This window comes from Sphaerodactylus townsendi, linkage group LG03 (assembly GCF_021028975.2).
Source record: "Sphaerodactylus townsendi isolate TG3544 linkage group LG03, MPM_Stown_v2.3, whole genome shotgun sequence".
NCBI lineage: Eukaryota > Metazoa > Chordata > Lepidosauria > Squamata > Sphaerodactylidae > Sphaerodactylus > Sphaerodactylus townsendi.
Genome location: NC_059427.1, coordinates 90,628,390 through 90,654,423, shown reverse-complemented (window position 1 = coordinate 90,654,423; position 26,034 = coordinate 90,628,390). Strand labels below are relative to the sequence as shown.

The 26,034-nt window shown below is 41.0% G+C and overlaps 1 protein-coding gene across 1 annotated transcript in view; it reads right to left on the bottom strand.

The window, feature by feature from the left end:
* Window positions 1-26,034, bottom strand: part of SLC22A4 (solute carrier family 22 member 4) — an 89,754-nt gene that overhangs the window by 15,134 nt on the left and 48,586 nt on the right. The window contains exons 4-8 of the mRNA XM_048488010.1: window positions 19,221-19,392; window positions 7,963-8,089; window positions 3,467-3,564; window positions 2,305-2,519; window positions 1,365-1,547 (exon numbers count right to left, since the gene is read on the bottom strand). Coding sequence (XP_048343967.1) covers window positions 1,365-1,547; window positions 2,305-2,519; window positions 3,467-3,564; window positions 7,963-8,089; window positions 19,221-19,392 — 795 coding nt within the window. The remainder of the gene's footprint in view (window positions 1-1,364; window positions 1,548-2,304; window positions 2,520-3,466; window positions 3,565-7,962; window positions 8,090-19,220; window positions 19,393-26,034) is intronic.

Genomic DNA, 26,034 nt, shown 5'->3' with positions numbered 1-26,034 from the left:
CTGGTTCACCAATATTTTATAACTTCAAACACTATATAAATCTATATCCAAATACGTTCTTTAAATATATAAAAACTATATCAGTCCACTTTTTATCATAATGAAAAATATAAAAACAGGAATTGCAAATTTCTCATACATATAGCTATCTGCTGGTTCCCAACCAACACATCCATCTTTTAACTCTATCTTCACCTTCATATTTAGATGGACATTTCTGCCATTCTCAGACACATCTCATATAGAGTCCTCAGGGGATAGGGCGGTAAATAAATAAAATAATAAAATAAATAAATAAATACTTGGGCCCAGATATATATCTATTGATATTAATTATGATGTTTCTTACCTCCTTTGTTTCTTTCCAAGGCTATTCTGTTCTCCCTATTTGGCATGTCTCATTGTTTAGCTGAGAGGCCAGGCCAGCTCTGATTCTGGTCTACTGAAGCATCCTCCATCTTTTTGGTCAAGACCAACAACCACACCCTTATATTTCTGGCTATATCTATGGTACTATGCTGAGAGAAAATGACCACCGAGTAAGTTCCATAGATAAGTAGAATTCAAGTCTCCATCACGTCCAACATTTCTACTAAATTAGACAGATGTGTAAATGGCTTTTATAAACCCCTTCTCTGAATCACTAGCAGTAAATTATAATCCACGACTGTATGGAAGTTAAGGACTATGGACATCAAGGTCAGAGTACTATAATGTCTTCTGTATAAGGCTGCCTTTGAAAAGAAACTTTGGCTGGTCCAAAATACATCAGGAGCTGAATGTCAGGGGCTGAAAAGCTACATATGTTTCTGGGGACAATTCAAAGTGCTGGTTCTTACCTAAACAGCCTTCAGTAGTTTGGGTCCATAACATTTCAAGGATCATCTGTTACATATTTTATTATCTTCTCCTTGCCTAAGCACTAATTGATCGATATCATTTTATCATGCTTTGTTTTTATGAGGATAGAGTTAAAAGATAGAGTTAAAAGATGGATGCGTTGGTTGGGAACCAGCAGATAGCTATATGTATGAGAAATTTGCAATCCCTGTTTTTATTGGGATGCTTTTCTGATTGTCTTTTGTTGTGTTTTGATTGTTTTATCATTGCTTAGTTTTGTTTTATTGTTGAAAGTCTACTTGAGCTGGTCTGGCGAGGGAGCATACAATTTTCTACATGAATTAAAAAAACAAGGTGGTGGTCTTTTTTTTTTAATGCTACTTTGCAAGAAGACTGCACCACAGTGAGTAATGGTATTTTCTCATATTAAAAGTTCCTAAAAAGAATTCTTATTTAAATAATTTTTGGCATACTTTCATGCAAACACCTCCAAAATAGAAGGCAAATTATAGGACATTTCTTACCAAGATAAACAAAGTAAGGTGCAATGATGCTGCCTGTCCGGGAGGACATTGAACTGGCACCCACGGCCATGTTCCTTACTATGGTTGGATAGAGTTCTGCAGTGTAGACATAAAGCATGGAGAAGGCAGCTGTGACTCCAAATTTCCCCAACATTGCCAGGATAACAGACAGGAGGTGAAGATCTGAAAAAAACACAGGAACAAGTAGTAAGGGCACTATGCTCTTTTAATTACTCTCCTTTGCATATTTTCTCCCATCTTGTTTTTATCTTTCATACCCTGTTGGTTAATATTTTTTCCTTATTTGTGGAATATACATTCAGACGCTTGATTTAGATACAGATCTCAGACTGTTCTATAGATATGATGTATTATCCCTTTTCCCATGAGGGTTGGGAATTGAAAACACTAACAGTGCAATCCAAAGGGGGGGGGGGGGTTAAGCTACACTGGAAGCGGCATGACCCCTGTGCTGTTGTCATTGCCACTTGTACCACCCAAATGGGGGCAGATACTGATACACGGGTGGAAACATCAGTGGTGGGGTGCCATGCAGCTCCATGATGGCCGAATGTGGAGCCACCAGTCCCGTCACACGAGGCTAGTTTCCAAGTCAGTCTCAAGGGGCGGCCTGCATAGAGAAAGCTACAGTAGTCCAATCTGGAGGTGACCATCACTTGGATCGCTGTGGCTAAGTCAGAATGGGATAAGTAGGGAGCCTGCTTCCTAGACTATAAAAGGCAGTCCTTGCCATATTGGTGACCTGGGCCTCAATGGAAAGGGAGGTTTCTAAGATCACACCCAGATGCAGCTGGATGTAATACTGCATCCCCAAATCTTGGCAGTTTGTCTTGTCTCCTTCAAAACCCAGCTCTTTACTGGAGTCTTCATACACCTTTGGCAAGCATTGACAGATGTACAGCACTGGGGAACTTGATACCTGGAGGTACCAGCTGAACGAACAAAATGACACCTCCTCCCAAGAACAATGTGCCAGATATCGAATAACGTCGTGGGAGGGTCCGAAGGAGAAGCCAGGCAATGACATAGGCTGGAACCTCAATTACAGCTGACAGGAAGCAATTGAAATAGGCATTTCCATGCAGATTGGAGGTGTTGAGTGACAGACCGAAATAGCTAATTGATGTGAACATCCTGAGCAAAGAAAAAGAAGGAAAAAGTAGCAAATAATGCAGGCTTTGATATCCATGTAATTGGAAAGTAAACATGTAAGAATTAAATCAAAATTTTAAACTTCAGAATCTCAAAAAATAACACCTGCCATATTTTCTAATCTTGTGCGGCAAATGTTTTTGCTTGAGATACTTTCACCTACAAGCCCTACAACAAACTTTTATTCAGGCTGATAGTAACTGCCTTTTCTGGCCGGACCAGATGCCCAGTGTGTACTATACTCATCCAGATGCTATTAATTTGTTGCCATTTTGTTTGGTTGTACAGAGTTGTGGTTTTGTTGTACAGATTACTATGATTAGATCATCATCTGTAGCAGTAACAACAATACCGGTGTACTACAAAATGACATTATCTGAAAGCTCCTAATCACTCACATTTATTCATATGTTCCATGCAGTACCATTGTTTTTATGATGCTTCATAAGGACTTCATGTATAATCACCTAATTATTGAAATTTCTTGGATATCCACATAGATGTAGTCCAATAGCCATAAGAGGATTTTATCTCACTTTTGTATCTATCTTGCAGTGATTCTCATGAAAATGTTGTGGCTCTATTAAATATGAATTTAGGAAAAAAGAAACTTGTCTACTGAAACACATGAGTCTTTGAATAAAGTAGTGATGAGGGAGTCAGAAGGAGAAATGCTTCTGGAATTCTTCTATTTAGAAACTGATCAGATAAATGTTCCCACAAGCACAATAAACTTAAATAAACCAAATCATTTATTTGTGATGTGCTGTTTACATAGTTAGGGTGAGCACCTGACTAACACACACACAGATCCGAGTGTCCTGTCGGAGTCTGATAAACATGCCTTCCCATAAAGAAGTCATATTCCTTCTGCCTTCTGTAGGAGTTACTTAAGTTGACATTCTATTCTTCATGTATCATACACTTACCACAAAAGAAGAGACATGACAGTGATCACTGCAATATTTTGAGTTCTGAACAAGTCCAGAAATATTGCCTGCTGCTGCTTGACATTCAAATCCTGCATCTGTGAAGCAAAAGAGGAAGAAAAAAATTACAAAACAAGCGAAGTTCCTAGATGCTCCAACACCAGTTCTCAATTCAAGAAACGATCCTTCTAGAAAGAAGCTTTCCATTGCAGTCATAAGGCTATGTAGATACTTTCATGCCTGAACATCTCTTATGTGCTAAAGTATCCTCCATTCTAGGAATGGCTGCCTGGCACTCAAATACTTGGATCCTGTGCCTTCCTTCTATTTGAGCTCTTCTTCAACTGTTGCATATGTGGTCTTCTTGCACTGAGCACTTCTGCTCATGTACACCCATGTCTTTGAAGACTATCAAATGTGCACAGCGAGAAACACAGTTCACACTGGAATACTTGTTTTCATGGTGAAGAGCAGCACAAGGAGAAAAAAAAGAATAAAATCCAAGCCAAAAACATTTATTAGACAATACAGTGGAATTATGACCTTCTATGAGTGCAGTGCTGAAGATGCCTTAAGTCAGTGGTGGCGAACCTATGGCATGAATGCCAGAGGGGGCACTCAGAGCCCTCTCTGTGGGCACACGCACCACTGCCCCACTAAAGACTTGTGGCCATAAGGAGGCAGGGGTGTGCTGCACACCAGACATGCACCGGTGGGTCACTTGGAAGGGCAGAAAATCACCCCTCACCCTTACCCTGCCCCGCCAGAGGCTGCTGCCAGCAAACATGTTGGAATCACAATGCACACGCTGGCTGTGCACAAAGCGCTCTCCCAGCTGGGGCTGAGCTTCAGGGAGGTCCTCTTGAGTCAACCTGATTTGCTGTTAAGTACTATTTACCGCCCCACAAGTACCCCCTCTCCCCCACCCTATTACCGGCCAGGCAGCAGGCCCAGAAGCCCCGAGCTCTCTTGGGCAACATGCCGGCTCCACAGAGAGAGCGCCTTCCCCCATCTTCTGCGCCGCAGCCTGGGTGTGTGGCACAGCATGACGCCAGTCCGTCTCTGCAGGCCACGTAACTTTTTGTAGCCAGCTCTGCCGGCCTCCCCGTGGGCTTTACAGTTCTGTCGGGGGGCCCCGCAATTTCGGACGCAACCCCCACTTCATAGAAGAGGAGAATGGGACTGCTGGGAAGGGGGAGGACAAGCTGGAAGAAGCTGTCGGTGGTGGACAAGAGTTGGGAGACTGGAGGCTGGCATGTTTTTCTTGGCATGTAACTTTTGGGACCAAACTGAAACTTTGGGGGTACGGTTAAAAAATGGCAGCCCGGATGAGGGACTTCCATTGGTTGGGAGGAGTGTGTCTGCCAAGAGCGGGGTGGGTGGCTTTCCTGCTAGTGTTGGCCTGCTAGAAACTGCGGTATCTCCGTTGCTCACTCGGAGAGGAGGGTGAGGTTTGGGCTACTGATAGCTTACAGGTAGCTACCGCTTCCTTTCTGGCCTTCTATAGCAACCTCCCCTCTGCCTTTCAGCGGAAAACAAGCATTTGCCAGGCAGTCCGGCCAGGACAGGGCAGGCCGCGCATGCTCCAGGACCATGTGCTGAAGGGGGTGGAGGTGGCATGGCTGGGTGCTGCCCCCAGACTCCACCAGGAGACCCTCGGTCAGGTTTGGGAGGCGTTAAAAATGTGAAGCTGCAGCGGAGGGTGCTGGTAAAAGTGGAAGAGGTCAGCAGCATCTCCCCCCCTGCCCCCAGAAACTTTTCTGGAGAGAGGAAGGAAACTCCAACTTATTTTGGATCTCCTTCTCCTGTCCTTATTTTACAAGGACATGTGGCTTGCACTGGGGTTTTCCAGGTTAAAGAGGAGACGCTAAAAGGGGTGTGTGATGATAGAGCAGTGTTTCCCAACCTTTTTGATGTTGCACACCTATTTGTTAAAATTGACAATACTCTGATATACGAACTTCAAAGTACTATTCACACAATGTGCCAAAGGAAAACTCCTCAGAGTGTGTGTGAGATGGAATGGTTTGGAAAAGCTGAAAAGAGAACTCCTTCCCAAAATATTTGTGCGTGAGAGATGGAATGGTTTGGAAAAGCTGTGTGAGTTGGGGCATGTTCTAATGTGATGGTGACTTTGAGATGACCTGGTGCAAAAAACTTTCAATAAAAAGTTTTGTATCATTGAAAGCTCTGCTATTGTGTTTTTATTTTAAGACAATAGATGTTAATGTATGAATTGTTTTCTTTTTCTAAACTAAACCTCAGTATTCAGGTTAAATTGCAATGTTGGCACTTTGTGATAAATAAGTGTGTTTTGGGTTGCAGTTTGGACACTCAGTCTCTAAAAGGTTTGCCATCACTGGATTAGGTGATCAGATGAACACTTTAATATGTTTTGCAAAAGACTGTTTAAAGTTCTGCTTAGAGGGGTCTCTGGAAGAGATCTACAGCAACAAACACCTTGTTTATTTGGCAAAAAGCTGTGGCCATATGCAGCTCATCAGCTGACTGGTCCACAGTCTGAAACAAAAATGTGCATAGCCCTTTGCCCAAAAGAAATTGCTCATCCAAATGATCAAGTGCTTCAGTTACAAGCTGAAACAAGCTCATATATCAAACTATATAACAAACATGAATTGTAAAGAATGTATCATTGATATTACCATGCTAAACTGCAAGAATTACTCTAGTGGTAGGTCTTCAGCTTATCTATATGATCGCCTGGGGAGAACACAGGTGAGCAGGAAAAGGTGAATAGGAACTCTCTTGGCTTTCACCACCTGCCCTTTAGGTACTGCTTTTACCTACCACCACTGTATCATAGGGCATCTTAATACTGTGGGAGTTTTTTCCTGACAAGCTCTATAGTTAGGCGCCTTTACTACTTTGCTGCCTCCTGCTATTCGGGTATAAATTGGAAGAGGCCAAAAACAAGTGATTTAAATAATTATTTTAGAGGGAGCTGCCATCTCTATACTCCAGTGACACCAACTCTTCTCCTAGCCCCCATGCAAGATCCCATTCTGCTAGTTTTAAAGGATTACTTGAACTAAAACAAGCATCACATGCAAGTCTCTCTCTTAGGCCGTTTCTGTACAGCGGCAGGAAACGTCTCTCCACCAGCATAATTCATGCCAGTTGAGCTTTGGGACGGTAACATGCGGGCAGCCCAAAAGCTGCTGCAACTCGCAGAGGCGGCTTTGAATGAAGCTGCCCATGGGTCGTCCCATTTACTTTCCTCTCTTCCCTGTGCAGCTCTGGACGGCTGGATAGACATGGCCACGCTGCCCTCCGACCCCCTGGTCATGTCCCTTCAGCCGTCCAGAGCTGTGCAGCGAGGAGAGGTAAATAAACAGGAAACCAGAGGGGCCAAAAGTGGCACCCTCACACCGGTGCGCTTTGCACCGCGTCGGCGGGAAGATACCGCTTTTAAAAACCTCGCTCAGGGAGTGAGGTTCAAAAGCGGCATCTTCGCACTGGTTTGGGGGGGCGAGAACGGTGCTGCTGTGATGCAGCAGCGCCAGCTGTGCAAACAGCGCCCCAGGGATGGTGTTTTTACCGTTCCTGGGGTGCTGTTTTCCACCTGTGCGGAATCAGCCTTAGTACTGAAGAGCCATTATAGTATAGTTAAGAGGACTGAGCAAGGACCAGGAAGACCTGGGTTCAAATCAGCCATGAAGCTCACCAAGTGACTTTGGACCACTCACTATCTTATAACGTAACATATTTTACAGCGTTATTATGAGAATAACATGGAGAAGAGAATAACCGTATACATCACCCTCAGTTCCTTGATAGAAGAACTGGATAAAATTTAACAGAAGCAGGAGCAGACAAGTCAGAGCAGTCAGTTCAACATACGAGACAGAGAACCAGCAGCTGTTGTGTCTCAGTTCTAAGCACTTACTGAGGGAATCCTCAACATTTTGAGCCCATTGGCACCTAGGACATTTTAAGAGTTGGTCATCTGGGGTGATGGCAACCAGAATGAAAGAGAGCTCTCCTGCTCCATGGCATTTCTCTTTCTTCGGAAAGCTGTTCCCTGTTTAGGGCACTGGCACCTGGAAAGAGCTCCTGGGCTGAAGAGCTTCTACTGTAGGAGGATGCAGCCGAAAGGAAGAATGCCCCTTAGCCGAGCCAAGGATGGAAGAAGGTGGAACACACAGGAAGGTGCCTGCTTACTTTCATTCCTGCAGAACCTTGGACTGTAGATGCTATCATGAAGAGGCTATTTATACAGCAATGCCTGCACCTCTGCCAGAACTACCCTTCCACTGGAAGCCCCACTAGATAATGATCTCACCTACTTTTTAAAAACTTTGGTGTGAGGAAATATGCCAGTAGGTATCATAGCACCGATGAATATCTTGCAAGGGAATGCTGACATGGTTTACACTGAGAGACATTTTGTTTTGGACTGTGTACTATACTGGTTTATTGTAAATATTACTAAACATGCAATAAAGAATACAGAAAGATTTCAAAACTACATTTACCTCGATTGAATTTACACATATTTCTTGGGCTGGAATGCCATTCATTTTTGCAGCCTTTTGAATAATCCTGTCAGCTTCTTCAAATCTTCCTTGAGAGATCAACCACCGGGGAGATTCAGGAATAAACCTATAACAAGTTCAAACAGTTATGCTGGCATTTTCATAACAACTCCACTTGCGGCAGATTTCCACTATCAAACAGGTTTCTTGGCAGGAGTCTCAAGTAGCAATTTTCTGTTTGACTTTGTGTGTATGATCTCACTGAGCCCTGACCTAATTAGCCCAGGCTAGCCTAATCTCATCAGATCTTGTAAACAGGGTTGGCCCTGGTTAGTATCTGGATGGGAGACCACTAAGGAATTCCAGTGTTGCAATGCAGAGTCAGGCAAAGATAAACCACTTCTATTAGTCTCTTGGCTTAAAAACCCTACAGAATCACTGCAAGTTGGCTGCTATTTGATGGCATTTCTGCCACCATTATCTCCCTGTGCAAAAAGTAGAGAAAAAAGTTTTATTTATGTGTATCATTTGCAGTTTTCTTATTTATTACAGTTTTCTTGTTTATGAGTATAATTTTAAGTGTATCAGAGATAAAAGTTAACTAAAACATTCCTGGGTTGATTTTCATACTAATTTTAAAAACTGTAAAATTTTTGTCAGCAGTACCACACTACGGCTTTTGGTGACTATATTTAAAAAACCCCCAGAAAATCTTCATCTATGACTTACAGAACAGCTAGCATGGTATTGGGGTTAAGATGTCAGATTAAGACCTGGGAAACCCAGCTTTGAATACCCATTCGCACCATGGAAGATTGCTGGGTGACCACAGGCCAGTTACACACTCTCAGCCCAGATACTGGCTACTATTTGGATGGGAGACCTCCAAGGAATACCAGAGGCATAACACAGAGGCAGGCAATGGCAAACCACTTCTGAACGTCTTTTGCCTTGAAAACCCTACGTCTTTTGCCTTGAAAACGGGTTTGCCATAGGTCAGCTATGACTTGACGGCCAAAAAAAAAAAAAAAAAAAAAAAGCAAATCAGTTTCAGCCCAAACTTAATATTGGTAAACTAATAATGTTGATTTCAGTCGAACTTCTTTCCAAGCAAGGTTGCTCATGTTCACAAGAGTTTTAATAAGCAAATAAAGTAGCATACAGTTGATTGTATTTCTGGTGTGGCTGTGGCCCTCATCAAACATCATTAACATGACAAGTATAAATGGGGTGTAAGAAAAAGCTCCAGGAACATACATGTCAATATGTGCACACGTCCTTTCACATTCTAAAACAGTAAGATATTAAATATTTAAGAACAGTGCATAAAATGTTCCAGACATGGTCTAGTAGGTGAGTGAATTAATTAACAAATAAACATATGTGCAGGCAGTACAGTTTACACACTGAAAAATAATACAGTTTATTTTGACTCCTCTAGGGCATAACATTAAGTACTATGAAAATCTACCCAATCAACCATGGCACTGGCCACACAGAGCACAAAAGATCTGTACACTGCCTTCCAAATTTCTGAAAAGCTGTCACAACTGAAATAGATGACAAGTCTGACTTGTAACATGCAAGGTGAGAAAAATTATCACCAGTGTCATCTTGTGGACACAACTGTTGCTCATGTAAAACAATGTCTGATTGATTACTGAAACCCTATCTTTAGGATTAATCTCTGGCTCCTCCCGCACATGCAGAATGCACTTTCAATCCACTTTGCAGCTGGATTTAACTGTGCAGAATAGCAACATTCACTTGCAAACAATTGTGAAACTGGATTGAAAGTGCATTATTCTGCATGTGCAGAAGGAGCCTAAGTGGATATGTCTGCTCCTTTATTTTCATTTTTTGAATTGTGTCTTTATTGATATTACATTTTGCTTTTTTGCACGGGGACAAGTGTGTCAATTTCTGGGATAAAAAAACTATTAGGACCTTGACAGTTGGTGTTTGCAGTGTCATCTGCTTTAGTCCTTCCCCAAAAGCCTTAAATGTCTACTTAGCGATAAGATTTTTCCAGTGTTAAGCAACAATAAACGTTAAGTACAATAAATTTTTACTCAATACAGATCAAGAATACACATTATCTGAAGCAGGTATCATCAATATTGGGAATTAACAACTCTAAATTTCAGCACTAGAACTCTTAAATTCACAGGTTTGGGCAAAAGGGTCATGATGATGGGAGAAAGGGACCTCATCTGCTTTTGGCAATAGCAGGGTCTGATTGCAGTCCTGGTGTTAAGTAGTAACAGTGGTCTTTATCTTATTTATTTCTTCCCCTTCTCATACCGGTCCAGGTCTGAGACACACACACAGCATCTCTAGACTGAGGGAAGGCTTGGCTCATACATGTAATTCTGAGGACCATTAACTGGCTAGAGAACAGTTGCAGAATGTCTTTAGTGCCTCTCTTTCGAATCAAAGGATTAATCATTTTGCAGGTACTTTGTAATCTCTTATCAGTATCTACCGTGCTTGTAAAAAACAACCAATCTCCCGCAATCTTACAAAGAAAATTCTAGTTTCTCACAAGGCTTTTTGTCTGTCACTGCCAAATTTCCTACATGAATTTAAAGGTATCGACATTTTCCTTTTTATTTACTTATTCATTTTTATACCACTTTTCAACTAAAAAACACTGATAATACTTCTAAAATAGACATTCAAATCAGGACCATTCAACTCAACATCCTGTGTGGATTTTTTCAGAAGCCAGTTCAGGAACTGTTATTCCTGCTATTCAATTATCAAGGAACTGAGTTCAAAGGTGCTTACACCCAAGTTATGCATTCTCAGGGTTGCAATCCAAGAATATTGAGCTTCTGCCACAAGAGGAAGCTAGTCAGATATGTCTCTCCTGAGGCAAAGGGAAAAAGGAAGCTGGATGTTGGCAGTACATACAGGCCTCTCATTCTTTTTAACAGATTGGCATACTGAATGCCTGTGAATATACCAAGGGATATGGAAAGGGAAAACAGTTGTTTTGCCCTGTAAGAATCCCTCCATGTGTAGGCATTTGTTCAGGGAAACCCAAAATCAAAACACTAGAACGCCTACATTCATAGGACTTGGAATAATAATGATAGCGAAAAGGAACCACACCCACATTGGAAAGAATCAAGCCTCAGTTTTTTGTTTAGTTAATTTTTTGGGGGGGGGGGTAAAAGCAAAGGATTTTGCTAATATACTTTATACAAAGGACAATAAAAATCTTTTAATTATAAAATGGGGGCAATTTGATTTTACAGAGGAAGATTTGCGTGAAAAGGAATGAAGAGCTGACTGATTATTGGCAGAATATAATTCACATTTCCAATCTCCTCATTTTATCTCACAGAGTTAAGGACAAGCTAGCAGGATTTTTTAAATCATGATATTTTCATTCTTTTCACCCCATAATGAACCAAAAGGAAGTTAATGTGAATTTGTTTAAAGTTATGTAAACATTTAAAGGGGTAATTGCCACAGAAATCCAAAATAAAAATTACTCAAAATAAAATTACTCAAGAGAAGATGAAGTTGTACACACATACACACACACGCACAGTTAGCAAGTCTTGTAATGGCCAAGTTTAGGAATAAGATTCAAGACTTCAAAAAAGCATGCAACACCAAATCAAAAGGGAAACAAGTGTCCTGGTCTATCTTTCTAAATATGTGGGTATACAATCAAAAGTATACAAAGGCATCAACTTCCCCACCTGAAATTATTGATGCTTGCCTTGAAGACATGATGCGGACATCTTCTCCCCCTTATTTGGGGCTGTTAATGCAATGAAAAGAGAGTCTGACTTCCTGATAGACTCTGTATGTTGGAGGTAGATACTAAAGGTCCTCTGGAGATCTAGTGAATACCACTCCCCCTCTTTGGGATAGCTAGGTTGAGGGCAGAGGAGGGAGAGCAATCTCTTGACTCTTACGGAAAATTGAGTTCAACTTGGAAATAAAGGTGAGGTCTGGCCAAAACACCACCTTGTTCTTGTCCTTGTTGAATATATAGTCCTTCACTGGCTGACAAGTCTCCTAGTTCCAACTCTCTCCTAGCTGAAGTCACCGCTATGAGGAAAACAGTCTTCACATAGGCCCTTTCCGCACAGGCGGAAAAGAGCGCCCCAGGGACGCTAAAAACAGCATTCCTGGGGAGGGGTTCACACGACCGCTGCTGCTCCATCGCAGCAGGACCAGCCTCACAACCCCCAAGCAGTGCGAAGACGCTGCTTCCGAACCTCGCTCCCCGAGCTAGGTTTTTCGGAAGCAGCATCTTCCAACCACTGCTGTGCAAACGGCAGCGGCTGGAAGGCGCCATTTCCCCCACACCGTCCCTGAATGCCTACCTCGTCTCCTGGCTTCCGGCTCATCGCAGAGGCCAGGGGACACGCCCGCCTGGCTTGCGACTCCAGAGCAGTCGCTCCAGCCTGCAGGGGGGTGTCCCCTGGCCTCTGTGACGCGCTGGAAGCCAGGAGACGAGGTAGGTGTTAAGCGATGGTGCAGCCTGTGTGAAGGCTGCGCCGCTGCCCGCCCAAGACCGTCAGTGCTAATGGTCCCGGGGGTGAGTGTCAGCATTATTTATGCCGACACCCCCCCCCCCCGGCACCATTGCCGTGCGGAAAGGGATACAGATTCGCTTTAAGGGAATTTCCCTTAGGGTTTCAAAAGGAGGTTTAGTGAGAATTGAAAGTCTCCATGAGAGCAATCTGTGGACCAAAGGAGGATTGATATGTGCAAACCCCTTTGAGGAACCAGATAATATGAGGATGTTTAGGTAAGGGAACATTGGCTGACTGAAGTATTATCATGACTATAGCAGCCACCTGGCAATGAAGGGAGGATATTTATTTATTTATAATGAATGCTTTCTTGTAGGAAGGCCAGCAAGTGATTTAGGCCAGGGTTGATAGGACTGATACGCTTGCTCTAGCAACACTTTGAAAGGTTTTCAGGTAGGATTGGAGATGCATCATGTGGAGGCTTTCTGGAGAGCATGATGGTCTCTGTATAGCCTAGATTTAGGAGCCCATTTCTTTCAATAGACACATAATTAGGAGTCATTCTGCATCTGGGTGCCAAAATGGGCCCTGCTGCACGAGTCCAGGCTCACTGGAATCTTCAAAAGGACTTAACTAAGACCTATACTAAAGACAGAAGCCATGGCCTGTGGAGGAAGGGAGGGCAATTAGAGACACAAAGGTCACCTCCACCTCTTCTTGATCTACCTTCTGTAGATTTTTTAGGTTCACTGGAAAAGGTGGGAGTGAGGGTGGTAGTATCTGGAGAAGAACCTTGATACTTGATAATTGGATGCCAAGGCAAACAAATCCATCTTCAGAAACCCTCCACTGGCAACAATTTGTAGGGAGATCTCCCATTTGAAAGACCATTTGTTTTTGTCAGTGCTCTGTCTGCTCAGCCAATGTGTCTGGCAGTTCAGGGAACCCTGGTTATGTTCTGCTGAAATGGATGGTAGATGCTTCTCTGCCCAGGAAGGCTGAACTGGACCTCTCCATGTAGAATGAATGAGTTGGAACCCCCATTTGTAAGATGTACGTCTGGGCTGAAATGTTGACCATCCTGATAAGCACATGCCACCACTTGACATTTGACTGGAAGAAGCGAGTGCTTTTCTGATGGCTCCGCGCTCTAATTTGTTATTGTTCATCATATTTTTCTTTGACACCCAGGTGCCTTAAGTGAAACAGCCAAGCAGCAACACTCCCCAACCTGACAGATCTGCACCCATAAGGAGTTGTAAGGTGTGTTCTGGGAGGTAGGAATGACCCTGCCTTGGTTTGTTGAGGTTGGGCAGGACATAATTAGTTGTTCAAGGCATTCCAGAGAAATAACCTGGGCAGTCTTGGCTTGATCATTTCTTGGCTAAGTTAGATGCTTTGGAAATCTTGTTCTCCATGAGGAACAACATATTCTTGGGCCTGTCTATGATGAGACCAAAGTGTTGTAGACTCTATGATGCAGCAAGATCGCTCTTCTCCTGGTTCAGGATGAAGTTGTGGGTCTCCAACAGCTGAATGATTCTGAGGAGACTCAGAACACTCATTCCAAGTAGGGGTGGAGACCGGGATGTCATCCAGATGAGGATGAATTTGTATTCTCTGCTAATGGAATGGGACCATCAGCACTATATGGACCTTGGAGAAGATTCAAGGGGTAGATGCTAGGCCAAAGGGGAAAGCCCTGAACTGGAATGCCGGTCATCATAGGAAAAGCAGAGAAAATTGCCATGACCTGGAAATATGGGAATGTGCAAATAGGCTTCAGTGCTAAATCGTAGGGCCTCCGTGAAGAAGCATTTGTGGACCACATATCTGGTTCTCTAGTACCTATTCCTTGTGGGCACCATGAAAAATATGGGGGTTTTCTGAACCCATAAATCTGGTTAGGATTGAAGCCAGTTTGGAATTCCTGTAGCTAGCCTACCACTGGAAGATGTCTAGCATCATTGTTTCGTTTGGTCAGTTAACCAGATTTGTTGGACCTGGAAGACTGAAACTGGTATGATCTATGGTATGGGGATACCTTGAAAAGGAGCTTCTGGTGTTAGATTACTAGGATCGCCTACCATCTGGTCTGGTCCAGGAAAAAGTGTGGTGGGAATGAAAGGTTCTCCTACTGTCTCTTTACAGATTTCTAGTCATTGTCTTCTTTTAATCTTAAGTCTCACGAGGATCTTGTCAAGACGTTCCCCAAACAGCCTTCCATGCTGGAATCAGTATGCCATTTGTTAAAGTGCTGATCTGCTTGCCAAACATGGGACCATAGGACATGCCTGATAGTAGAAGTGGCTTCCATGGTATGCAAGTGTCATTGTGTCAAATGAGGCATCTGCCATGAAGGTGATTGCTTTGAGAACATGGTTGACATCCCCTATTGCCCTTCTGTAGTCAATGAAATGCTGCAAATGGAGCTTCCACTAGGTGATCTGTAGCAATTCCACAGTATAGGAGGACCAAAATTAAAGCTTTTTGGTAATTTGTTCGGAATTACCTGTTAGATATAAGCTTAGCCCACTCACCTTTCATCACGCCTTTGAAGAAATTGGGAGAGGGAACTAAGCTTTCTGAGGTTAGGGCCTTGATGGAAAAATCCTTTTTTACTCCATGGATATAAAAAAAAATCCTTATTTACTCCCTGGATTGCTCCCGTCTTAATTTACTCCCTGAGGGATCTTGACCAGGGGCCAGGACTTTCTGTAAGGGTTTGGGCCAAGATGGTTTTGAATAATGGGGACTGGTAGTTTTTTTTGTTGAACAGGTGAAAGGGTCTGATTGTAATGAGGGGCTTTCTGTCCCTGGTGGAGGAGGAAGTTTTCCTGGTCTGCTAGGAGCAAGGGTTCTGACAGGATGAGGCTTATCCCTCACTGTGCCTGGACCTTTCCTGGGAATAGGCGAGAGTGTTCTTGGATTGAAGTGTTTGGACCCTCGAGATGGGGTCTGGATGGGGGGTCCTGTGGAGGAGTCTGGCATGCCACTGTAGCCCTCAAGGGCAAAATGGCAGCTCTCTTTTCTTGGAAAAGGAGAATTCATGCATTTATTGCACCTCCTCTCAAAGCTCTCCTTAGAAATCCCACCAGCTCCACCAAGCAAGAAGTCCACCCACCCACTATCTTGAGGGAGGAGACTGTACTTTAAAGATCCATTCTGATGGTCAAGGAATCCAGCAGAAGGGCCTGTGTCTTGCTGTCATAGCTGTCAGGAGCGAACTGACAGTCAAGAGAGCCATTTGCACCTGAGGTACATCTTAATGGTGCATCTTAAAGCAGTTTAACTTTCGATTTGCAACCTTCTTGGCTTCTTCCTGGTTCAGGCTCAAGATCTCTCTCTATGAGGAACATCTTTATGCCTATTAAAGGTTAATAAAGATAAAGATAAAGATATGAGGAACATCGCTCTCCAAGGATCTCCAAGAGAAAATCCATCCCTTTTGTCTTCTGCATCCCTCCAAAGCCTTTGGGGTTTGCAGCAAGGCTATTAAGAGGCAGGAAAAGGAGTGGAGAGGAGAGTGGAAAAAAGCCTCGAAGGAACAAAAGAAGCAGCAGAGCTGAAAGGAGGTGTGAAAAGAGAGACAGGTTGGAGAGATTAGAAGACTCTACTGCAGTCTGAATCGCTCTGGGAGAAATGCAAGTAAAAAAGTGGGGAGGAATGGAAGCCACTGATAAGAGCTTTTATGCCCAACTACACTCCCTTAATGAGGCAGGAAGCAAACTGAAGGAAAAAGGAAGTTGTTAAAGTTGATCCTGCCTCCGTGAGCAGTTGGTGGGAATTACCCAAAGTTCAAGATGTTCTACTCCTCAGGGTGAGAACCAAAAGCTCCTTTCTATGACTACTTTGTTACAATAACTACTACTAAGCAGTTACGTTTGTAATGGGCTAAATGCTCCTGTTCTTGCTTATGAAACTGACTTCATAACCTTGGTGTCTCAGATAAGCAAGCTAACAGAAATTCCAGTTGGATTTCAGTCAAATGCAACATGTCTCCTTTAAACTTCATGTCATTTGGCTTCTTTGGCTTGTGGCACAACTGTATGGCCACAGAGTAATTATGAACTCTGTTATTCAAGGTTTTAAAGCTAGCAGAGATAGAGAAATAAGCAGTTAGAAGCAGAAAGAAAAGGTGTACCTGCCTACCAAAAATTACACAATAGGTGTGCTAATCTTTTTAACCTTTGGGTTTTTTTCAACCTTTGTAAGCTGCCTAGAGACATTAGAAAGAGGCGGGGTATAAATACCATAAATAAACAAACGAACCGGGATTTGATTAAAATTCTCTGCTGCTTTGTCTATGTAGAATATTATTTAAACAAAAAGGCAATTTCAGAACTGAGAGGCATCACTGGCAGAGTGGAATGCACATGAAACATGAATCAGATATTTTATTTAGTAGCCAAAGTGGAAAAACAGAATGCTAAACAGGGTTCACATGTCTTCCTCCCTAGCAACATGTCTAGCCAGTAGACTGGGGGAACAGATTTATGTAAATATTTTTTTTAAATATACTATGTTCTGTTCCTGGGGCTTGGAGACAACATTGTGATCCCTGAGAACTAAAGATGGAGGACAACCATGTGCTATTAACATTCTGACTGAAGCTAGGAGAAGGGGAGACTGGGCTCATTGCCTTTGATTCATAAAGCTTAGTGAGAAAGACTGGGGAGTTGATCCAATGTATTCTTTCTGTTTACTCCAGAGAAAGTAGTCATTCCACTAGAACAAACTTCCTCTCTTACAGAAGAGCTTGGCTGGATTGGACCAGTCATCCATCTAGACCAGCATGCTGCTTCACACAGAAGAAGGTAGTGATTGGGTCTCTCTCTTCAGTGGACTTAGAAGTACTCAGAATGGTGCAACTCTCTTTAGGATTGAACTGTGAATGTTTTATTTTATTAGCAGAGATTATATTTCTTTTGGGGAACAACAGGTTCTAGGACAGCACTTTTCAAAACATATAGCTCTACTGTAGTTCTGGAGGCTAAAACTGATGTATTCGTTTTAGTAACATACATCTCTGGAACGAAACAGTTTTAAATGGAACCAATGAATTCTGCTAATTATTTAAGTAAGATGTCTGACGTTGCTCTGTACTCACTGATAATGTTTTGAGGCAAACTAAAGACAAAAAGAGCTGAACGTGAGAAGGGAACTGAGAGATGGGGTGTACTGACACCTGTAGGAAAGGAGCTGGGGGGATGAGGGACTACAGAGATGGTGTACAGAGATCTAAAGAGATACAGAGAAAGCGATGGTGCTCTTTGAGAAGAGCATTATGAAATGCAGAATGAAAGAAAGGGAGATAACAGATGGGATTCAGAGACCTGAAGTGATGCAGAGTGAGACAAGGAAGAGTGATAGCTATGAAGGGGAAAGAAATATAAAGAAGTGTTAACAAGAGCAGACAGGCCTGCTGAGCTTTAGAAGGTTAATAGAGAAGGTACAGGTGCAGAGAATAAGTTACAACAAGCACACTGAGCAAAAATTATATTACTATTTATGGTTAATATAGCAATGTGGTTTTCAAGTTAATATGCAGCCTTCCGAGTTAGGCACTGCTAATTTAAGGTTACAACACTTTTGGGGTGATAAGTTCACTGCCATTCATGCCAATTGAAGCAAACATCATCTGTAGAATGAATAAAGAATAATTGCTGTGCATATATTTAGCTAGTCACCTGATGCAAGAACTGATGACAGGTGGAATGAGCCACATCCTAGTGAACTAATATAGTTAATCTTAAATGCATTAAGATGTTGGAGAAGCTCAGTGTCATGTGTCAAGTTAAGTAACCCTCAAATTTAAGTACACAAGCAAATACCAAAGCAAGTACCAAAAGCTTTTCAGACAAGTATGCGTCTCCTAAATATTCTTTTCCAGATTTAACATATTCTGCTTGTTCATCCAGAAACCAGCATAAGGATCATCTGACCATACTGGAAATCTGTTATTTTACTTGGCTAGATCAATTCCTATTGAGATCCCTAGAACATAGTCTTTCTTTAATGCCTTTCCTCGCTCCTGATTGTTCCTATATACAAAACTGCAAGCAAATTATAAAAACAAACCAATTCATAACCCAAACATAATAATCTAATTGAAATTACGTTCTCCAAAAGAATCGCATGAGGTATGGACAGATTTTAACTGTACCACTTTTTGACTAGCTTTAAAAAAGGATTTAAAAGTTTGCTTTCTTCAAGAGATTGTTATGAAGCTAAAGCAAAGGAGAGAGAAAACATGTATGCCACCCAAGCTTCTTGGAAGAATGGCAGGACCAAAGTGTAATAGAAAGAGTACATGCCCCATACAGTGCAATTTAGAAGTAATTCATCGGTCAGATTTATAGTTGCTTCCAAATGGGGCTGGAAGAAGATTATGAAAAGGAAAGGTTGAACAAAAGATCATCCAGCAACAACAGAAATAATAAAAGGATAATAAAATGGTTGGAAGTTAAAGAATCAGATATCCCTGGGAGGAATTTCAAAAGAGCACTGAAAAGCCAACAGATGATGCACTCAACCACCCCAGCAGAGCCAGTGGGGCGCAGGACAAAGATAATTTATCTAAAAGAACATGTTTGACTTACAAAGCAATCAAAGTTTCAGGGAGGGGGAAGGATATATCCAAGCAATGAAAGGCTGTTAAAACCCAGCTGGCAATATTACAATGCAAGTTGAAGGCTATTAGCCACAGAGGTCACATTTCTGAAGCTGAACACCTTTCAGAACAGTTAAACTCACCACCACAGTGGAACGCAGCATACCCCCGGTACAGTAAGAGCCAGTAGCAGCATCCGCCAGTCTCTGATGAAGTAAGCAAATAGTGGCAGCAACATGTAGCCAATTGCAAAAAATATGCAAATTCCTAATGTAGAGAATATAATACGAACTGATTTGCCAAGAATTTCTGTGCCTGTGCAAAACAAGGAGTGTGGGTTAGCATCTTAGCTCTTTTCCCCCTCTAATGTTATCCAAAATATTGTTATTGCATTTAAACACAGTCTTTAAAATTAGCCATTTCCTCTATAGTATTTTAAGAGAGGTATGGCCCAAAATTAGACTAAACTTGAACAAGATTAGATGGAGAATCCTCAAGATGTACGTCCACTGAGTTGCTACATGTTCAGCTCCCACCCCCAATGGGGCACACACAGCTCCCCTCCCATTTTTGGGTCAGGAAAATGGTGCAAGAAGGTGGTGAGCACGTCTTCTGAACTGGGGCCTTGAGCACTTGGGAAATGAGTTCCTTCACACTTGATGCTTAACTCTCCCAGCCAAAGTGAGGTCCAACTGTTCCGGATACCTGATGTTACAAATTATACTACTATCTAGATCAGGGGTAGGGAACCTGCGGCTCTCCAGATGTTCAGGAACTACAATTCCCATCAGCCTCTGTCAGCATGGCCAATTGGCCATGCTGGTAGGGGCTGATGGGGATTGCAGTTCCTGAACATCTGGAGAGCCGCAGGTTCCCTACCCCTGATCTAGATTCTCCCCAGAGCTTGTAGCAAACCAGCAAACCAGCTTGCCATTGTATGAAAACCTGAAAGTGATTATTTGTTCCCAGTTCCAAAATTCTGATTCGCAGATAAAGTCAAACACAGCTTACTGTTTTGGCTGCAATGAAAATCTATGGTTTGTTGTCAATATATGAGTAAGTAGCTCTCCATCCATGAAGGAAGGACTGAACAAACAACCCCAAATCTTTTTCAAAGGTCACTGATACAGCAGCAAACCATTAGGTCTAAATCAATAAAAAGCAATGCAAGAATGTGACGAAGACCATCCTGTTTGTCTCCACCATTTAGTGTTTAGGTTCTGTAGATAAAAAATTGATTTAGCAAAAGGGGGTTAACAGCTATTGACACTTCCCTAACGAAATTTGTCTAATTCTTTCTTAAAAGGCATCTAAACCAGTATCTGTGAATGCCATAAGATAAACAGTGTGTTACATGAAGAAGTGTTTTGTCTCCCCTGAACCAGATTCATAAAACAGCTTCATGGGATGACTATGAAAGTTTCTGAGAAGTGAAGAAAGAATCCTTCGAGCCACTCTCCAAACTGTTCATAATTTTATACATGCTGATGTTACATAAGGAACACAACAAACCAAAAAACCTTTGGGTTGCTTTCTCATGCCCAGTTTTAGTTATTACACTGAAAAGTTTCATAAATATATAGAGGGAAAAGGTTATATTCACAAACCACATTGACCAGAAATGAATATTAGAACGTCTTCTGAATCTTGTTCATGTCTTCCCATGGTTTAAAAAGAAAATAATAGGCTGCGATGTGACAATTAATACTGAAATGGAAGCGTTGCAGGGTTCACTTCAAAGAACAGGAAAAATGACAATTAGAGCAGCCCACAGAAATATCAGGCCAATTTTCGTTTCCTAGCAGCTGTCACTAACAGAAACCTCTGAAGATGAAAGCTTCCTGATGTCTGTTTCTGCGTGAAGGCCATGGGACCAGTGAATTATTACCTCGCAAAAACTGAAGGACTCCTACATCAATGGTGACACTCAGCTCTTATACACAGTTTTAATGCATTAAAAGTGCTTTACATATATTATCCCAAATCTGATCATCCACTCACAGATCTGACAAGACTACACAACCAGTTCCTAAGTGAAAACCAAAAATATACCACAGTCCACAAAATATCTTTTGTTACTACCAGCTATAACAACATAAAACAGAATGAAAGCTTTCGAGTACACTGGAACTCTTCATCAGGTTGGATGCTACAAGTTAAAAAATAGGTGAGGGAAAGAAAAGAGATGTTTCCAGCCATGATTTTAAAAGCCTCCTTGCCATCCTGTGTGAAAGAATGCTGGTGGGCAAGAAGTTGAACATTAGTGCCTTTGATGTCAGACTGCACTCTAGTTTCTCTGAGCAAAAGAAAAACAAACACAAATGCTGTTCATTCACCGAAATTACAAAGGCCAGCAGTCTTCTTTGTATCGATCTGAACTGAGAATCACACATCCCCATACAGGACAGAGAGAGAAGTACAGTGTTCCAAGAAAACTGTTTCAAATCTAGTGTAAATATAATTGTTATTTTTTCAGATTTGGTAAGACAAACTGAATAGTGTGATTATATGTAGAAAAATGATGTCTAGATAAAAAAGTGGTCATAATATCAATAAAATACATTTTCTGTAAGACCTGCTCTAGCTTAAGCTTCAGTTTATTGAAATATGAATTCTTTATTTTGCAAAACAACCAAAATAATTTCTCATGTTCTCAGTCCATGTCCCCAGTCTTACAAACTAACTTCCCAAGTTTCCCAGAAGTCCCAAGCATCAATGCCTTCCAACCCTATCCTGTAAAATTCAATATTAAAAAACTTATAGGTGGAAGTCATTCAAATCATCTTGTCACATAATTATGTGATCCAATTGTAGTGTTAAAGTTGGTAGCTACATAATTTCTTTATGTTCCAGATGATAATTAATAAACACGAACAGAAAACATCTGCAAACAACCTCCTTTTAATGAACAGATGTAACAAACTTTGCTCAAGATTAATTTTTTAAAAATCTGTCTCGTCGGAAATAAAAAATATCTATTACATGGAGGCTGGCAAATGGCAACCTACCTTTGAACATATCTTGCCTTGAAAATCCTACAGGGTCGCCATGAGTTGATGGCAACCCCCCACCCATCCAAAAAACCCATTCTTGATAGAATAAAAATGAGATACAATCTGAGCATAGTGAATTTAAATTCACCAAGAGTACCTTAGGATGCCTAAACACTAGTACTGTTCCCAATACACTGAAATGTCCAAGCACAATCCTATGAGAATTACTCCAGGCAAAGTCAGTTAAGTCAATAAGCTTAAGCTGTATAGAATTTTAACCGTATAGAATTTTACTGTAAATTGTCTGATAACTGCTCTTGTACAAATATTCAACACCTAGGAAGGCATTAACAACATTTTTATACATGTGACAAAATTCATTTGTAAAAAACATTAAGTATTTGGGTGTTGTAAATTATTGCTATCAAGCTCTAATTGCAGTAGGAGATAAATAGTGTTAGCTCAAGGAGACACAACTTGTCTTAGTACTGGAGAATATGAGACAATTTGTCTCCTATCACACATAAGAGATAATACCAAAACAATTGAATCATATCTACCATGTGAGTCTTTAAGCATTTCAAATGTTGGGGACTTTCTGGAAAAGTTTTTAAGATAGCAAAAACAGGGTTATATTTGTTTAGGAAAGCTTTTAAATGGTCTCAGGGAAGATTATGACCACGTTTATAGACGCTTAATAATTTGTGAAATGGGAAAAAATTCCCAAAGAACAAATCTGTATTTCCAACCAGCTCTAAGAGAAGTGGTTATAATGTATAATGTAAACTACTCCATGCAGAAACTGAATGGTAAGCCATTTGTCTATTATCCTTGCATCTCCCTTTTCTGCCTCTTAATTGTCTTCCCACCAACTGTTAACATTTAAATTTATTTTATTAAAATATTTATATCTCTCCTCTGCCTTTGTGCATTAAGGCACAATTCATATTAAAAACAACACCAAACTTAGGTTAAAAAGATTAAAACCCCAGAAAAAGTCTGAAAGTCAAACTTCATTGAACAACACCCTAGCAAATAAAATGGACTACAATGTATCCTAATAACCCCCAAGGATAGTGCCCCATAACTCATCAGGAATCCTGTTCCATGTCATGGGAGCCCATATTGAGAAGAAACAGCCTCCAGGGAGTATCAAGAATGTGATTTTAGGACAGGAGATTACCAAAATGCTCAGATACAGGGGTTCAAGGCCATAAAGGTATGTGAAATAAGGTCTTTGGGCAGAGACGTTTCTGCCTTACATAACTGTAAAGTTTTGTGTACAGTGTAAACACTATGCAAATACACAGGAATACAAAAATATTTTATGGTAAGCTGTGTATGTGTTTTCTAATTTTACAGTACAATTTATGTATTAGCATATCAGTCTGGAACATTTAAAAACACTTGTTCAATTTATTTTAATTAACATATTCTCAATTATTAACAATAATGAAGATTGTCCTCTGCTAGATCTATTTCTGATAAGGTTATCTGTAAAACATCAGTGGGCAAGCCTCATCAAGGGAGATGTTAAATTTGGGTCCAACAAAATAAAATTAACTCTCTTTTACTGTTAATTTTTAATTCAAATTACATGTAAGTATGAAGAGAGTTAGAGATTATGACATGAAGGAACAATAGGTATTATGAAAGACATCAGCAAAGACATAATATTCCTCATTCATGAAACGGTTGTTATGACTTACAAAATGACCTGCAGTATGTTGAAGGTAAAGCATGTTTTGAATTCAAATTAACAGATGCCAAATAAAATATTTCATGATCAAGCTGCCTTCTAAGAAGTTTCAAATTAAAATCCATCACCACAAGTTTATATACGAACTTGGAATTTAAAGTCATTTTTCATTTTTCAAAACTGACTAATGACCATTCTAGCAACAATCACGAAATGACAGGTAATTATATTTGGGTGTAGTAAATTCTAGAAAAATATTTAACAAAGCCCACCTGGGCTCTGGGGCATCATTTTATTTCTGAAGAAATTTACACCAAGAATTTTAAAATTATTTCACATGTCAATCACAGTGAATAATTTATTTTGCATCTGTACCAGCATGTCTGATATTGGACTTAAAGAGAAAAACAGGGTTAATTTTCAAGACTATTTTGCTGGTTGTGATCTACATATATACAAAATGGGGGCATGGTCAGAATATGAAGACAATTTCCGAATCCATGATAGCTCATGATAGTTGCTGGAACAACAGAACATAAATTTATATTCATAAGTAATATTCTTAGAGGAGGACTATGAATATAGTGAAATCCTGAGAGCATTGGGATAAGCTTCATTGAGCAGACTTGAGTAGCATTCAAAGTAGGTCGGCATGGGATTTCCCTCACAGTCTTACTGAGACTTTTCAATATCCAAACATGAACCACTCTGTATTTAAAATAGCTGATATTTCTGGAGTAGTATGCCTTTGTTTTTGGTTAACTGAATGACTTAGCTTTGAGGGTACAAAACATCAATAATACTGCCTCCTAGAATGACCTTCCCATGTTAAAACTGAGAATATTTGTTTAAAGTTTGTTGGATACTGTGAGAATACGACTAACCAAAGACAGCAATGCGCCTTCCAGATTTTCTTTAATAAACATACATCTCCCAATAGGTTCCCTAAGGATACTGCTTGATTGAAAAGTTACTAATTTTTAATGAAAGTGATCTCCAAAATCTGGATATTTGAAGATTTTTAAATATTTCCCTTTGTAATGCATTTCTTGTAACACAACAATGTTGGGTTTTCACACTTCGTTGGATAGCTATCCTGTGTCCCTACATGGTGTTTCTTACCCTTATTGTAAGAAAGTATTTTTTACAGAATTCATAGATAAAAGATAAAACACAACAGATGATAATGTCGCTTGGATTTTGCTGACATATCATTCTAAGTATAGGGTTCAATGCATCTTTCCTCTCATTTGAGATGTTGAGGCACAGGAGAAGAAACTAAAGCTGCCAAGTCATAAATCTCACTGTGCCATAAAGACCATTACACTTTTCCCTTCTTTATATTCACTAATCGTGTGACTCGGTGGAATTCAGCACGTTCGCACAACTTCTGCAGAACCGGTTGTTAAAATGGTACTTGTAAACAACCAATTGTTAAATTATTTGAATCCCACCACCGGAACCGGTTGTTAAATTATTTGAATCCCACTGTGACTCCTTAAATTAGTCCCAAATTGGGGGGTGGGAGGGTTTGGGGGGGGGGGATCCCAAGCCATCCTCAGCAGCTGTATCATTTTTGTATGATAACATCAGTTTCCACCACTTGGTGCCTGCAATCTTAGCAATTTTAGCAGCCCCTACAAAAACTTTATGGCAGGGAAGCAATTGGTCCAGATTTCCTGCACCTACCATGGGTCCACTCTTGAAGAGATGGCATTGGTGGATTCCAGGATGAACTCATCCCCAGACAATCCTTTGTTAGACTAGCCCAGGGAATGCCAAGGAAGAAGGGCTAGACTGCTTCCATGATGCTCAGGGAGAGGTAGATGGCTAGAATCCCCCTTCTCTCTATAACTGAAGCTTAGCTAAGGTCAGGCCAGAAAAAAGGAACACTGGAGGGCACTGCAGCTCTGAAATCTGACCCTCTGCTGGAGGAGTCTGACACCTACAGAAAGAGTAAGACTTCTTAAAGAATAAGCCATTAACATGTTATATAAATATTTTCATTTAAAGAAACAACCCACCCTCTTCGCTGCCTTAGTTATTTTGATAGCTGCCTCAATGGCGGAATCAGATGTTGGGAATATTTAACCCTTCCTACACCTGTCAATTCTCCCCTGCAAATGCTCTTCCAGATGGTCCTCAGCTTGGGTTCTTTTTCCAAGGCAAACTTAACAGAGGAAAACAGGATCACCACAGAGTGATTAAATTGATGTCCTGTAGAAACACGTCACTCTGCCTTGGAATTACAAGAAGAACATGACT